Source organism: Melospiza georgiana, chromosome 13 (genome assembly GCF_028018845.1).
Source record: "Melospiza georgiana isolate bMelGeo1 chromosome 13, bMelGeo1.pri, whole genome shotgun sequence".
Taxonomy (NCBI): Eukaryota; Metazoa; Chordata; class Aves; order Passeriformes; family Passerellidae; genus Melospiza; species Melospiza georgiana.
Genome location: NC_080442.1, coordinates 7,798,100 through 7,812,819, shown reverse-complemented (window position 1 = coordinate 7,812,819; position 14,720 = coordinate 7,798,100). Strand labels below are relative to the sequence as shown.

At 43.1% G+C, this 14,720-nt stretch overlaps 1 protein-coding gene across 1 annotated transcript in view; it reads right to left on the bottom strand.

The window, feature by feature from the left end:
• Positions 1–10,460, bottom strand: part of PRTG (protogenin) — a 73,248-nt gene extending 62,788 nt beyond the window's left edge. The window contains 2 exon segments of the mRNA XM_058033614.1: positions 9,409–9,711; positions 10,376–10,460. Coding sequence (XP_057889597.1) covers positions 9,409–9,711; positions 10,376–10,460 — 388 coding nt within the window.
• Between the last annotated feature and the right edge of the window lie 4,260 nt (positions 10,461–14,720).

Genomic DNA, 14,720 nt, shown 5'->3' with positions numbered 1-14,720 from the left:
AATTTCTTGTATGCTGTGGGATAAAACTGAGCTGCCTTCCTGGCCCAGACTGGCTGAACTAATAAAAGCAGGATCCGCTTTCAACCTCTATTGAAGATCAATGATAAATCTGCTTACAAACTGTGGGCTGCAGGGGTGTTTGCATAAATAAGCATTAAAAGCAAGAGGGGAAAAAAGAGCTGGTCATATGCTCACTTAGGCTTAGGAGAGGAGGAGGGGGAAGGAAGTTTCACCCTTGTAATTTGGGACATGCTAGGTACAAAGTTTCTCCTCAGGCAAAATGACAGAGTCGTGCCAGAACTGCCAGAGAATATTTCCAGTTAACATCAATTCACCGGATGTCACAGACAAGTTTAATGAACAAAATGATAAATGGCTGTCAATGGCTTCATAAAGTCAACGAATTCTCATTACAAAGAACATACATAATGCACAGCTCTGCCCATGGTACAGTTATTAGAGGTTTACTAGAGATCTTGATGTGGATGGTGAAATGGTAATTTAATAATTTACCCTAGTTAATTTGCTGATAAGTCATCTAAGCAATTTATTAATATGTTCAAGATTGTACAAGCAGGAGTAAGCATTTAAAATTCTTCTGTGTGTTCAAAGACTTGAATTTGAAAGTTTCTTTGAAAAGATAACGGGTTATTTGAAAACTTCTAGTTGTAACAAGTTGTAAAGCAAAAAACAATACTGTGTAACACTGACCTGGCTTTACTGTACATTATTGCAAGGGCTATTAAAACAGCTTTTTCTTAATCAAAATTATTGTCTGATTTTAAGTGACAGGCAGACCACCTGAGACAAGATATTATACTTCTGCAGAATCATTTTTACCTCATCTAAATTTGGGGTCAAAACTGACCTCAAAGTATCTTATGACACTTCCCTCCTCTGGCACAGCTGTGAAAATAAGCTCCACTGGAAAACAGCACCTCCTTCCAGGCATCAGACAGGGATAAGGAAGGAGGGTCAGCAGAAGCAGTTTTGCAGATCCAAAGCAATGATGTAGCACATACATGACAATCCGTAAGAGAAAAGGAAAAAATAAAAACTAACTAAATGCAGAAAAATCAGCCTGCACATGACATGAGAAAGAAAAAAGAGTGGGAACATGGGAGAGAACACAAATTATGAGAAAATTTTCAGTGGTAAAATCTGATCTGAAAAGCTTTGCTATTTGATATGTTTTCCTCCCCATTTCAAAACACTTTCAAGACTGAGAAACTGTCTTGATACAGCTTAAAAGAGCCAACAAATCCACTCTGTAAAATATGGTGATGTGGACATCCTGTAACTGTTATGATTTTAGAGGGAGAAGACAGCATTGCTGCTTCACTCACATGCTGCAAAGGATGAGATGTAACCTGGTTTTCTAAACTTCTTTTAACTTGTTTGGACTTTACCCTGAAATGGCTCAAAGTAGAGCCAAGAAAACCCCAGGAATGATGAAGGTTTTACAAGAAATTCTGGTTTACGGGAATGAGGACAAATAATGTAATCAATCAATGTGATCAGGATTATTACCTGAAGACACTAAAAATCAAATACAAAAATATAAAGATGCTTCTGTTCACAGAATTCTCTCCAGTTTCCAACATTCATTCATCACTATTTACAAGATGCACACCACAAGCTGTAAAGACTTACTTTAACTTTTCCCCCAGCTCTGTGTTAAAAGAACACCTGATGACATGTTTAATGCTTGTAATAACTTACCTCTTATTGCCACTTGTAATAAAGTACCTCTTATGCCTGGTCATTCAGTAATTATTTCTTTTAAAACTCTCTCTCATCAGCAAATCATTTCAAAATTCAAGTACTGCACCTCAGAGCTAAAGAGCGTATTTCTAACACACTTCTAAGCCAAGGTAAATTATTGCTATTATTAAAATCTAAATCAGAATTTTAGCATGTTCTGAGGCTAGAGGACTAGGACAAGGGAAGTTTTGCTGTTTTGAAATCAATCCACCATTCAGAGCAGCTTGCAGCTAAGACAAACTTTTCCTCTTTCTAAAACACTCTTTGCTCCACCTAAAGCTGCAATTCCAAAAGTCTCACACATAAGTCTTATTGCCCATGCTACTATCTTCTCCTCAAATGTTTAAATCCTGATAAAAGCTTTGGATTATAAAGCTTGCTGTCAGTATTCCTATGTCTTTTCCAACAAGTTCATTTTCAATATTTCATTTCTCACATTGCATTCTACTGCTCTGACATCAAGTAAACAAGCAGCTGCTTACTGAATGCTATTGCTACAATGCTCAGGCTAGAACCAAACTTGCTCAAGCTTAGCTACCAAATAATTTACAGTTTTCTCATCAGTCAAAATCAGAAGAGACCCTGACCACCCTGGGAGTTTTAGAAGTTGTTTAGTGCAATACTGGCACAGAAAGACTCAGGAACTCTGAAATTTTTACCCCATAAAATACAAAGATTACACATTCTGTCATTGTTGGGTTTTGATAATAAGAATCTAACTTCAGGATCAGACCTGTCTGCCTCTTGGCAAATGATACCAAGACTCTATTTGCCTATGTTGCAGATGCTCTGATATGTCAGAAACCTTTACGAGAACTACAAGAGATGAGCACTTAAGAAACAAGCACTTTGAACAGGGCCTTGAGATGTTAACTGTATTATCCAGATGCAACTTAGTTTATTTTGTCTTTGATGGTGTTTATGTTGTTAAAAACAAAAAAAAAACTTCCACTCACGTAAGACCAAATTTGATTTTGTCAAAAAAACCAACAAAACCAATAGAATTATTATTGAGTTATGAAACAAAGTAAAAGCAGCAGAAAAAAAAACCTGTCTAGCAATGATAATTTATATTTTCCCCTAATAAATTAGGAAGGCCATTTCCCTCCAAAGTTTTTACATACAGAAAAAACAGAGGAGTTTGCAATAATTCCATACACTAAGACAAAAGCAAACTGTCCTAACTCAGGTGATTTCACAGACATTTCTTCCCTAATTCTGCTGTTTATGTCTTTAAAAAGTAACCATTTAATCCATACAACCAAAAATTGTTTCCACTACAGATGCAGGTTTTGGAAGGCTGCCAGATGGATTTCTAACTCCTAATACAAATGATCTAGAGCGATTTCTTTTCTACCTCTAACTCAATTACTGAGACAATCAACTTTAAAATGTAGACACTGCTTAAAATGCTGCTGCTTAAAAGCTACCTAAAGGTTGACCTTAGTAACTAATGTTGACCATACAACCCACACTTACTCAACAAAATGTGGAGTCTTGACATTGTTGATTACTTTTTCACTTAGGTGGTGATTACCAGTTATAAAGACTGGAAGTAATCAATCCCAATTTAACAGCTGGGCCTATTGATGAAACAAAAACAAAAAAAAAATGCAAAACTAAATAAAGATTATGTTCACAATTTTGGAGATAAAGTGTGGAAAAAATACAAAATGCTGAGAAAAACAAACAAATACTAAGCACAAGTTCGTCAAACAATGGGCATGACCATATTTCTGTAGGAAAACGCTTAGTAACTTTTAAATTCTTCCTCCAAGATTCTCTTTTGTCATTGTCTTAAATTGTTCTGCACACCATCAATAGCCACAGCTGTTAAATTGTGAAGACGTGACAACAAGTCTCTAGGCAAACAACTGCTCAGAGTGAGATCCCTTTCTTTAGGATAATCAGAGCTGGCTGACAAAAGGGGGCCTTACTGAATGCCCTTTCAACAATTTCTACACCAAGAAATGCAGAGAAAAAGGGAGGGGGAAGAAAGGGAGCAGTGGGGGGGGAGCAGCACACTGCAGGAACAGAACAGCATCTTTTGCTGCCGTGCATTGCTTTGCAAGCAGGAAAGGAATCTCCCCAGGTTTGTGCACGCAGCACACACAAACTCACACCAGGTGAGGAGTGAGTGCTTTGGGCCACAGCTCTGAACAACATCTAGCACAGCACCGTGTTTTCCTTCAACCTTTCTCATCTAGGTGAAGGTTTTATTAGCTACAGAGTGCACTGGCAAAAAGACTGAGCATTCTTTTAAAAAAGAAGCTAGTAAAAAGTTTATGCATTGTAAAGTTACTCTGATAAAAACTAGTAAATAAACCCTAACCTTTGGTCTGACTAGCTAGGAATAAAAGCAAGGGCATAGAAGGCCTCAGTCTGGCATTAGGCTTGACACAAATTTGAAATTGAGGTGTTGAGGAAACCCATAAAAAGCTCACCTCTCAAGTGAAATGGTAGTGGAAACAAACACTGTTCGTGTGCACTAAGCAAAGTTTTATACAAATTTTTTATCTTGGTAACAATATAAAAGCCCATTCCTCATCCTGTGGAAGAGCTCTTACAAGTGGAGCCAATCATTGCTGAAAAAGGAGGGAATGCCCTGGTACCAACAACAAAAAGTAACTAATGGTTATGTCTTAAAAGGATGCTGATAATTGTCTTCTGCCAAGGTGCTGCAGGACCTCAGGTCAAAAGATACCTGGGGAGTTGCAGAGGAAAATACTCCAATAAAAAGGGTTAACATGATAGTACTTCCCAGTTTTCTTATTTCTTCAGGATATCTCAGTTAAAGAACAAAAAATCTTACTGTTCTTAATTGTTATCAATTGACATTGCTGGCTAAGACATTGGAACCTCATCCTCCTGCCTAAAAACACTGGAATTTAAATGCACTGATAATCAGCCATGTGCACTCTCAGATTAGAAACATATTTTCCTCTCAGGATAGTCAATCAACTAATCAAAGCAAGAGCAGTAGGGCAGCACTTGCCAAAACCCAGATCACCAGGTTCCCTGAGCTGTCTGTAACCACACCAGTTCTGCAGCACTAAGACTTTGCTCTCTTTCAATACAAATCTATTGCCTACAGCTGCCATCTGCCATTTCACTTCCACCTCAGCCCAAAACCACTTCTGCCCCCTAACATCACCTTTCTTTCTCACAATTTGTACCTCTCTCCATTGCTATTTAAAATAATTAAACATAACTTTGAGTGCTGTATGCACTTGGAAGACACCTGAAATTACAGATTCCATGGAAAGCAAAAACTATATTGATAGACCACAGCTATTAATCCTGTTATTTTAAGGCAAGATGAAGATTATTTTTAAAAATTCAGTGGCAGAGGGGCAAAAGTTTTGCCTACACATTTCACAAAGGCCACAGTTTGATGAGTGTAAGTTTCATTAACCTTCCCCTGTCCCCACTAACCCTTTCCACCTCCACTTCAATCCTCTCAGTTACACCACTGCAATCACTGAGTGGCTCCAAGAGAAACCATATCAGGGAACTCAGCTGGGTTAAACAGCATCTTTTGTTTTAATTCTATTATTTTAACCCAGAGCGGTTCCCTGTTCAGTTAGCTACACGTGCAGCTGTGCCCACACAAGGAACAGCACAATGCCAAAGTGGGAACAAACTGCTGGAACTGCTAAGGAAACGTGATTGCCACAGCACAGCAAGAGGCTCAGCTGGATGCACTCTTCAGTGCAAATATTTAAAAGCAGAGCAAAAGATGCTATTAGGCTATAAAAACATAAATATGGCAAATTATTGGCAGGACAGTGGGATCTGATGTCACATCACTGCCTCAGCAGGTAAGCAAAGTTAAGAGCTTCCCACCAAGTGCAGGCTGCTGTGTGCAAAGGGCCCAGCACTCCTCAAGCTGCAGTGCAGTGGGCTCACACACCTTCCCTCCAGGAGCATCTTCCCAGAAACCTCCTGCTCCCATCACCTCTCACTCTTGTGAAATGCAGAAACCTGTACAAGAAGGATTAGGCTTACACTTCTTCTAATTCACAAACATTGAAATCAATTCAGCCAAGTTACAAGAGGAAAAAAGGTTATCCAGGAATGCTGTTTATATACCATCCAACCATCTCAAGACTTTAATTTCTACTTTTTGTGAAAAGGACATAAACAGTGAGTGACCTATCCAATCACTGCACAATGCCCATGTTACCAGCTTCAGAACATGATCCACCTTCTCCATTTCTCCTGAATAATATTTTATTAGAAGTTTAGCTTTATTTTGAGACAGAATCTTAGTTAACTGTGGTTGAAAAATCAAAAATTTAAAATGCAGGAAAACAAAAATCTCAGCTTGTTTACTTTTGACTGATTCAAAGTTATACCAAAAGGACTTTCTCTGAAGCCTACACTCCCTTTATATTCTGTTTAAAGAGATCTGTCTCAGTAGCAGTGGCAAAAGTCAAATTTTGAGTAAGTCATGCTCTTAAGCAGTACCATTTTCCCCTCACAAAGAAGCAGACAGGGCCTCCTCCTCTGCCCCCACATCAATCAGCCAGCTTTGGAAGTAACTACAAGCATGTACTGAAACTAATATTTAGTTTTACCTAAGCACTACCTCAGCACCAGAGTTTCCTTTTAAAAAAGTAGGGGGATCTCACCAAAAAAAAGCCCTAAATTAGTCAAATTCTTTTGTGCATGGATGAACAACAGGAAAGCAAAGCCTTGGGGCCTCTGGGGAGGAACCCTGTCCCTGCAGACCTACTCTGATGTGCTCGGCAGATAAGGCTCCATAGTGACACTTAAGGAAAGGCCTGCTCACATTTGAATTTCTGCATTCCTCAAGAACAATTCATGGCAATCACTAACTTTGCAGAGGAGCTACATGAAAGCTTTGGCCAATGAATGAGGGTCATCTGCTCTTTATCACAAGGGTAAACCTCATCCTGGCCAGTTTCTAACCTTTTAACCCTGTGAATTCTTAATTTGCACATGAATAATGGAATTCTTGCCAAGAGTGCAACCTTCAGCTTCCAGTTTCTAACTTTAGAAACCAAGACCTGATCTCCTTGTGTGTTCAGATCTTAAACTCTTGGACAGATTAAAGTTTTTGATTTCCAAATGCAACACTAAACATTACAATTCTGAAGCAAAAGATAAGCTTATTGGCAAAACCTCTGACCAGGCAAAGTAAAAGAACATCCTCACACCCTGCTGCTACCAGTAACTGAAGAGAGCATTTGCTTTTTTCCTCCAAAGAAAGAATGCCCATTTAATGCCTATTCTCCACCTGTTTAATATGTATAGTTCCTTCTGTACCCTGACCACAAGGTAATTTGCCTTTGCAGCAACCCGACAACTCTTCTAAAAAGAAAAATTGTAAGGCTACAAAATCCCCCACAAGACTTTCATTTATTTCACTTAAAATGTGTGCAAAGCTCAATCAGTTCATGAGAGCAAGCAGAAACACTGTGAAAATAAGAGAGAAAACTAATTCTGCACTTGTTTTATGGGCTCTAAATTATCACAATACAAATTATTGCCCAATTTCACAGCTTTACAGTAAAGATGACATTCTGAAACGGGTCAGATTGGTGCATGACTAAAGAGAAGAGACTGCTACAGAGGATAACTCCATGTTTGGCCACTAGTTAACCACTTAATCACTAAGTCAACAACACCTACTGTGATCATTATGGATCCGCTATCTCTTCCAGTTTTCTCCAACAGCCATAGAAAGCCTTTCAAGTATTCAAACAAGAAAAAGAAACCTTTTGTCACAGTGTTACAGAGCAGGGGAGGGAGGAAAAAAAGGGCTGCAAAACAAGAATCTCACTCCACAGCACACATTCTATTGGTTCACAAGACTTTCTTGGTGAAAATCAGCATAATTAAACCATCTTTCTGATGAAATAATATGTATGTGAGAAACAAATATTTACAGAAGTCAGTATTGTCTGAATAAAATCAAATACTACAATTGCATTACCAAGCTATTCCACTCTAGTGCTCTGTACTATTCCATAAGTTCTCTGATATTAAGCATGGAGCTCATTCTGCAATGTCTCCAATTTAAAGTAGCCCTGATATCCTCCTTAGGAGGGTTTTCTTGTCTAATTTTTATTAAAAAAAACCCTGAAACTTAGTGAGGTTATATGTTAAAAATTGTAATACTTGATTTTTCACCAAACACTTAATTTTTATCACAAGTATCCACAAATTACTTTGTCTCTCAGTCCTGTACATGAGCAAGATAAAAAGTTATATGTAGGCAGGTTTTTGAAATTGAGACTCCAGTGTTTCACATTCTTACAGCATGTGAAAACGCAGCACTCACGTGGAGCCACCTGCTTCCAGGATGGTTTTGAACCACCCAGTGCTCTGGCTCACTGAACAAGGCTGTTCACACCTTCCTGGGGCATCTCGTGGACAATATTTAGAATGAGGTCAGTAGCACACAGAAAGAAACTAACAAATGTTAACATTCACACATTTTTTAATGTAATGTAATATATCAATTTCATTAATAAGTTTCAGTTTTAATTCAGTAAAAGCTGCAACTTACAATCAATGTCAGGTTTTCAGTGAGGTACCAGCACTAGTTTTATTCAACTTGCTACTAAGAACAGGGTCGAAGAGGTCATAGGAAGTCTTTTCCTATTAGATTAAGTTCATCAGTTAAGTCCCATTATAGAGGGAACATGAGAAGACTACATAAACTGTGTACTCTCTGTGTTATACTTTCTTTGAAATGAAAGTTTTCTTTACTTTGCCAAAATTTACTTTTCTTTGAAAAGTGCATTCCCATGTACTTTTGGGAAGCAAAGGGAGATCATGTTGTAGAAGTAGTCTAGTGGCAAAGCTCTGCTCTGTCATGGAAAAAGGCACAGCATTCCGTGCCTCACACACATCTCTTGCTCAATGTTTAAAGATGATAGGAAAATAGAGGGCAACAAACACCCGGGGTCAGTCTGTTAAAGCCATAAAGGCACTTAGACACAACTATTTCCTTCACCATTCACCCAGCAGTAGGGAGTCACTCCAGAAATGCAACTCTCCCTTCCCACTGGAACCACGTACCAGGCCCTTATGGGAGGTTCCAGAGGAACCAGGTGGGACAGCACCCACATCTGCTGGGCTGAACACAAGTCAGAAAAGCAAGGCCTTACAGTTGCCCAGAAAACTTTTCCCCTCTTTCCTCTCCCAGAGATAAACATCTACATTAATCATTCCACCCTGCCCCAAGATGGCACAACACAACAGTCAAGCTACTGAACAAGGAATTTTTTTTTTTAATCAGATCTGTAGATAACCCTTGTAAGGCTGCTAGAACAGCACTTGGGAAACCAGACCCAGGACTGGGTCAGCATGATTCTGCATCACCACCTGCTCCAGGCTAGTGACACACATAAGCCACCCACACAAGGCACCACTGCCCAGGAGGTCTCACAGGTTCCTGTGCCTCTTCTGCCACATCAGGGACTGAAAAAGGGGCCACCATAAGTTTTTTCCCATAATCTTTATACATTTAAAAAGAAATAAAGGTTCTCTAGAATTACTCTATAATTTTGCATTTTAACTTTTCAGGTATGCAATCAAAATGATAGGCTGTTGTGTGCTGTTCAGAGCACAAACTCAGGAACAGGTTAAAAAACAAGAGCTGGGACTTACTTGCTAGTGTGAGGTGACTTTTTTGACTGAGAATGGCCCCATGTTTGTTGAGAGCTAAGCACTGGTAAAATCCTTCATCAGACAGTTCTCCCTTTTTTCCTTCTACCTCACTGATATACAACGAGCCATTGGATAAAGTGTAGATCCGTTCGTTTTCAGACACTTTGCCTCCATTTTTCAGCCATGTAATAGTTATAGGAGCTTCACCACGGGCTTGGCAGTCTAAAACCACCGGATCCTTCCTTGACACAGTAACGTCCTGAGGCTCTTTCACAAAAAACAGTTCACTAAAGCACCACACTCCTAAGAGAGAAGAAAAAAGAAAGAAAAAAAAAAAAAGGAAAAAATTTTTTTGTCTGTAAGGACAGACATGTAAGCAGAGTGATGCAAGTTACCCAGCGCACTGTGAGCTGCGAGTCATCCCCACAGCACGAGGTGAAGCCATCGCTACCACACAGGCTCCGAGCGCTCCCAACTCGGACAACTCTGGGCAAACTTGGTACTGACTCCACGCGGCGCGGAGCCCCCGGGCTGTAAAAAGCCCAGGAGCCGGAGAACCAGCGCCTTCCACAGGGACCGAACCGGGCATGGCCACGGCACGGGCGGGGGGCTCGGTGAGCCCGGGGGCCGCGGGCAGCGCAGCGCCGGGGCGGCCACACAGGTGCGACCGCTCCGCCCGGCCCGCTCGCTAATTTTACAAGCCTGCCAAAGCAGCCGGAGCGGGGCGCGTCGTAAAAAGGCTGGTTTTACAAGGAATCGTTAGCGAAAACCTCTCACCAGAGCGCGGAGGGGCCGCGCACCGCCCGCGCCCCTCACGCCCCCCCGCCCCGTCGCGGCGCGAACAAAGCGCGGAGCCGCCGCCGGTTCCCGCTCCCTCCCCGCCGGTCCCGCCGATGCCGGATAAATAAAGCCACGTGCGGCGGCCGCAGCGGGGCCGGACAATGGGGCTCGGGCCGGCCGGACTCACCTGGCAGCGGGAGCAGCAGCAGCAGCAGCGCCCGCGGCAGCGGCCGGCGGCGGAGCGGCGCCATTCAGCGGGACGCGGCTGGCATGCCCCGCCGGCCGCTCCACACACCGGTCAGCGGGCGAGGGGAGGAGACTGGGGACGGACGGAGCGGCCCCGGCGCGCCCGTCCCGGCCCTACTCTCTGCATCTCGTCTCCATTGGCCTTTGGGGAGAAGAGGGGCGAGGGGCAGGGCCGGCCGGAGGAGGGAGGGAGGGACGGCGCTGGACGGGGCGGGCCGCAGGGCGGGGGTCGCGGCGGACAATGCGGCGGGGCCGGCCGGCAGCCCGTACGAGGGGCCGCGGGCTCCGGCGCCATCTGGGCCGAGCACGGCCCCGCAAACGCGGCCCCTCCGGGCGGCACCGGGACCCGACGGCGACCCCCGAGCCGGGCGGGCGCTGCCGGCTGTGGGACTTGGCGGGCGGGCTGAGCCTTCCAGCCGCGGCTGGAGCTGCCGGCCATGCCTTCCCCCGGCACACCGGGCTCCCCCGAACACCGCACGGCTCACCGGCGTGGCCAGCATCGGCAACATGTGCGCTGGACCTGGCGCGGCGTTACCCAGGGACTGTGTGCCGGAGCTCCTCGCCCAGAGCGCCGAACCAGTGCTGAGCACTGGACCCTCACTGCCCGGCGCAGGTGCTGAACTGTCCAGGTGTGCCAGAGCATCCTCACACCCAGATAAAACCGGCCTCTCACACATGCAGACAAATTACTTGAGGATGGGCACTGATCAGAAATAAAAAGCCAATTTTGTTAGGAGTTCTCACTGAGCCCATCCTACAGCACCAATAAAACCACTTCCAGCAGGCCACATGGGACAGCACTGTGCTGTCGAGGATGAGCTGCCCTTTACTTACATCCTCAGAAAACAGCCTTTAGTTTGAGGCAGATGTAAACTTACTTGCAAAAATGCAACCTAAACAGAACACATGGCTTCAGAATTTATGCTATCAGCACCCTCTGGATAATGTGTAGGGGAGATACCATCAGATGCTGCCACTATCATTTAAGCTTTCAGTTCCACCCCTGAATTTACTCCATGCTTGCAGCCAGCAATTTCTAGTCTCTTTTTTTGTCTGTTCAGATTTCTAGTTTCTAAAGTTACCGTGTAGGAAGGCATCTTCTTACTCAGCAGATTTGCCCTATGTTTGCATTCATTGTGAGAGCTGCTGACTTCAGTGACAGGCAAGTTTTTACTGCTTTTTGTTCCTGCCAGTGCTGCAAAGCTCACAGAGCTGAGAGCTGGCAGCCAAACCAGCCCCTTCTGCTGCATCATCACCAGGACTGGCTGCAGCTTGAGTCACTGACTCCTCTGAAAGTCTTTGGGAGAAAGTCAGAACTACTAAAATGTGATGTAAGCCATAGGTTGATCTACATCACCTTCCTCACTTATCAAAAATACATAAGCAGAGTTTTCAGGGAAGATAATTAGGAAATATTTGCTTTACATGCTAAACATTTACCCCAAAAGCATCCAGACAGCTTCACTTTGCAGAGCAGAACTGTACATGCACTGCTTTGGCGTCCAAATAGGACCAAATCCAGCAACAGGATCCACTTGGCCAAATAGTTTTCAATTTTGCTCAGTGTTTTAATTTATCTAATCAGAAAACTGTGAAAAAGAATCACAATCAGTTTTGTTTATATTATTTTTTGAGCATTAAGGACTAAACATTCATTCTTTCTCATGGTAAACACACAACTTTCTTTTGCAGCTCATGCTAAACTCTGGTTCATCAGTGTGACCAGTAAATCTGAGATTTACTAGAGGAGCTCGGCACACCTACATGAGAAACACAGTAGAGAATGCAATATCCAGTAACATTTCTATGCCAGATGCCTCAGTCAGTTGGTGGAGTGGCTGGAGCTGTCCCTGGGAGATGTAAGGTCATTTCCCTGCAGACCTTGGCACTGCCTCCTGCAGGCATGAATAGGTGGCTGAGCTGTACTGCCCAGCACTGGACACCGTCCCACCTGTCCCAGGGGAGCACCTCCTTGTTCACTAGCCCTTTATGAAGGAAGAGTTGGTCTGAGCTGACCAGGGGACAAAATAAAAGCCAACAAAGAGACAGCAAGTTGTAGTCCTGTCCTTATCTGTGTCATCTGTGCTCACTGCTGTGGTCTGCCCTGATGAGGAAAGTGCTTTACCATCTCCCCAAACTACACTGTGCCAGCAGGAGATTTTGACTCATGAGATCAAATGCAATATTTGTCGTAAATGGCTTAACAAAACAAGTGCTTCCCTCTGGAATGCTTCTTGTGCCTGTGTCTAGGCAGCTACAAACACCAATATTTTAATTTTCACATTTCTATTTAACAAAATAAGTAATGCAATTCTTACTAGAACTAAGCAGTTCAATAGCTAGATGAGTATAAACTCTCCCTCTTTAATTTGTCAGGATTCATTATTTTAACACATTTCCCAGTAATTAATTGGGAAAGAGATAGTGCAGACTTGTGATAACATATCTAAATTCATACATAACTGATAAACTCACTGAACCATAGTTTAAAGGCACTGCCAGTTGTAACTTTGTCAAATACACTGTATTTGTAAATATGCAGCCAATGAACACAATTATCTACTTGGCCAACCATTTCAGAAGCATTATCTTGAGGAAGACAGAAAGGCAGTCCTGGAGCACAAGATCTTGCAGCCAACATAAACAAAGCCATGCCTACTTTGCTGCAAGTTAGCAATTTTTCTTCTGTCACCAACACAGATTTTTTTGCTTGACTCAAGCTGTACTTGTGGTTATCCAAACTTCCCCAGTTTTTGAAACTCTTTTTAAAGTAAGAACTCTCTTTGAAGTGCTATCAATTGCTGGAACAACAACATGCTGTCAAGGTTGCTGTCTGTAAATAATCTGATTTACCTTATGCTGCATTTCAGCCTCAGCCCTGGCCAGACTGATCTATATGCTTCCTGGAAAGTAAGATTTTAAAAATCAGATTTACTTGAACAGAACTGACTTAATGTTTTGCTCCATGAGCAGCTGGCAATACATCCAGGACTGCTAAACTGAGCTAGGGCTACAAAATCCAGAATTTTGGTACTATTATGAACCAAAGAGTGGGATTTTCCAAACATGAATGAAATCTCATGATTGTGCTGCTTATATGCTTGGTCTAAAGTGCTCCCAACATGTCTAGAAAGCAAACTGATAGCCAGGAGTCTTCCCAGGGATGGAATGTAGCAGCCTCAGGAAAAGGAAAGAAGCTGGAAATTCACTAACGGGACCTTCCCAGTGTGAACTCTGTATTTATGAGATCACTGCAGCCCCAAACCCAGGATGGAGAATGCAGATATTTCCACATCAGAATATAATTTTTCTGATGTTAGAACATTTACAACTCCTTCCACTTAAACCAGAAGCAGTCCTGTTTAGTCTGTGGTCAGTTTTGCACTGAACATTTCACCCCTATCTGAGAAAATGAATAGCATCATGTTAGCTGTTTCATCTCTGTGGTCTGGAAAAAGCTGTCACAGCAGCATGGATGGAGCTGGGTTCCCACACGCTGCTGCATCCTACCTGATCTAACAAGCTCAGAAATGGAAAAGTGGTTTTGCCCACATGATCTTTTCTCTTGTTCTGGCTTCATATGACTGTGCTCTAACACCACAATGTCATGGAACAAAAAAGGAGAGGAATGAGCACCTCTGGGTGGCAAACTAGAGTGGGGAGAGTTATTTACAGCAGTTACAAGTGACCCCACTGGAATATGTCCAATCACTATCCTCAATTAGCTGGAGCCCATAAGATGTGGTAGTGGGGTCCCAGAGCCCAAATCCATTTTTAAACAGACATATAATCATTATCCTGGTCCCCCACAGGCTCAGCCCTTCCCAGCTGCCAGTGCCAGGTCCCAGCTCATCCTCCAGCTCTGGTGGTGGGAGCTGCTGGTGTCACTGCTGGTGTGGAGGGAGCTGGAGCTGCAGGCATCACAGGGTACCTGCAGCACAGGCAGCTGATGTGGCTGTAGCAGTACAGGAGCTGCAGCCCAGGGCAGGCTGGGAGCAGTGGTAATTGCCAGAAACCCATTAATTGCAGGGGAATTACTGCAATTTGCAGCAGCCAGCTCTGCCTTCAGACAGAGTCCCCACAGCCCAGCTAAGGGGCTGCCACGACGCTGCACTCCTGGCAGGGTGTCATTAACTCTTCTTCTCAGGGCAGCCCCTTTTGTCCTTACAGTTCTTGCTCTGAATGTTTTTGATCTGGTGTCATTGTAAGCATGTTTAGACACTTTCTTGTTTCTCATGCCAAACCCCTGACCCAATTACAACTGTATTCCCAGATTTTAAGTATGT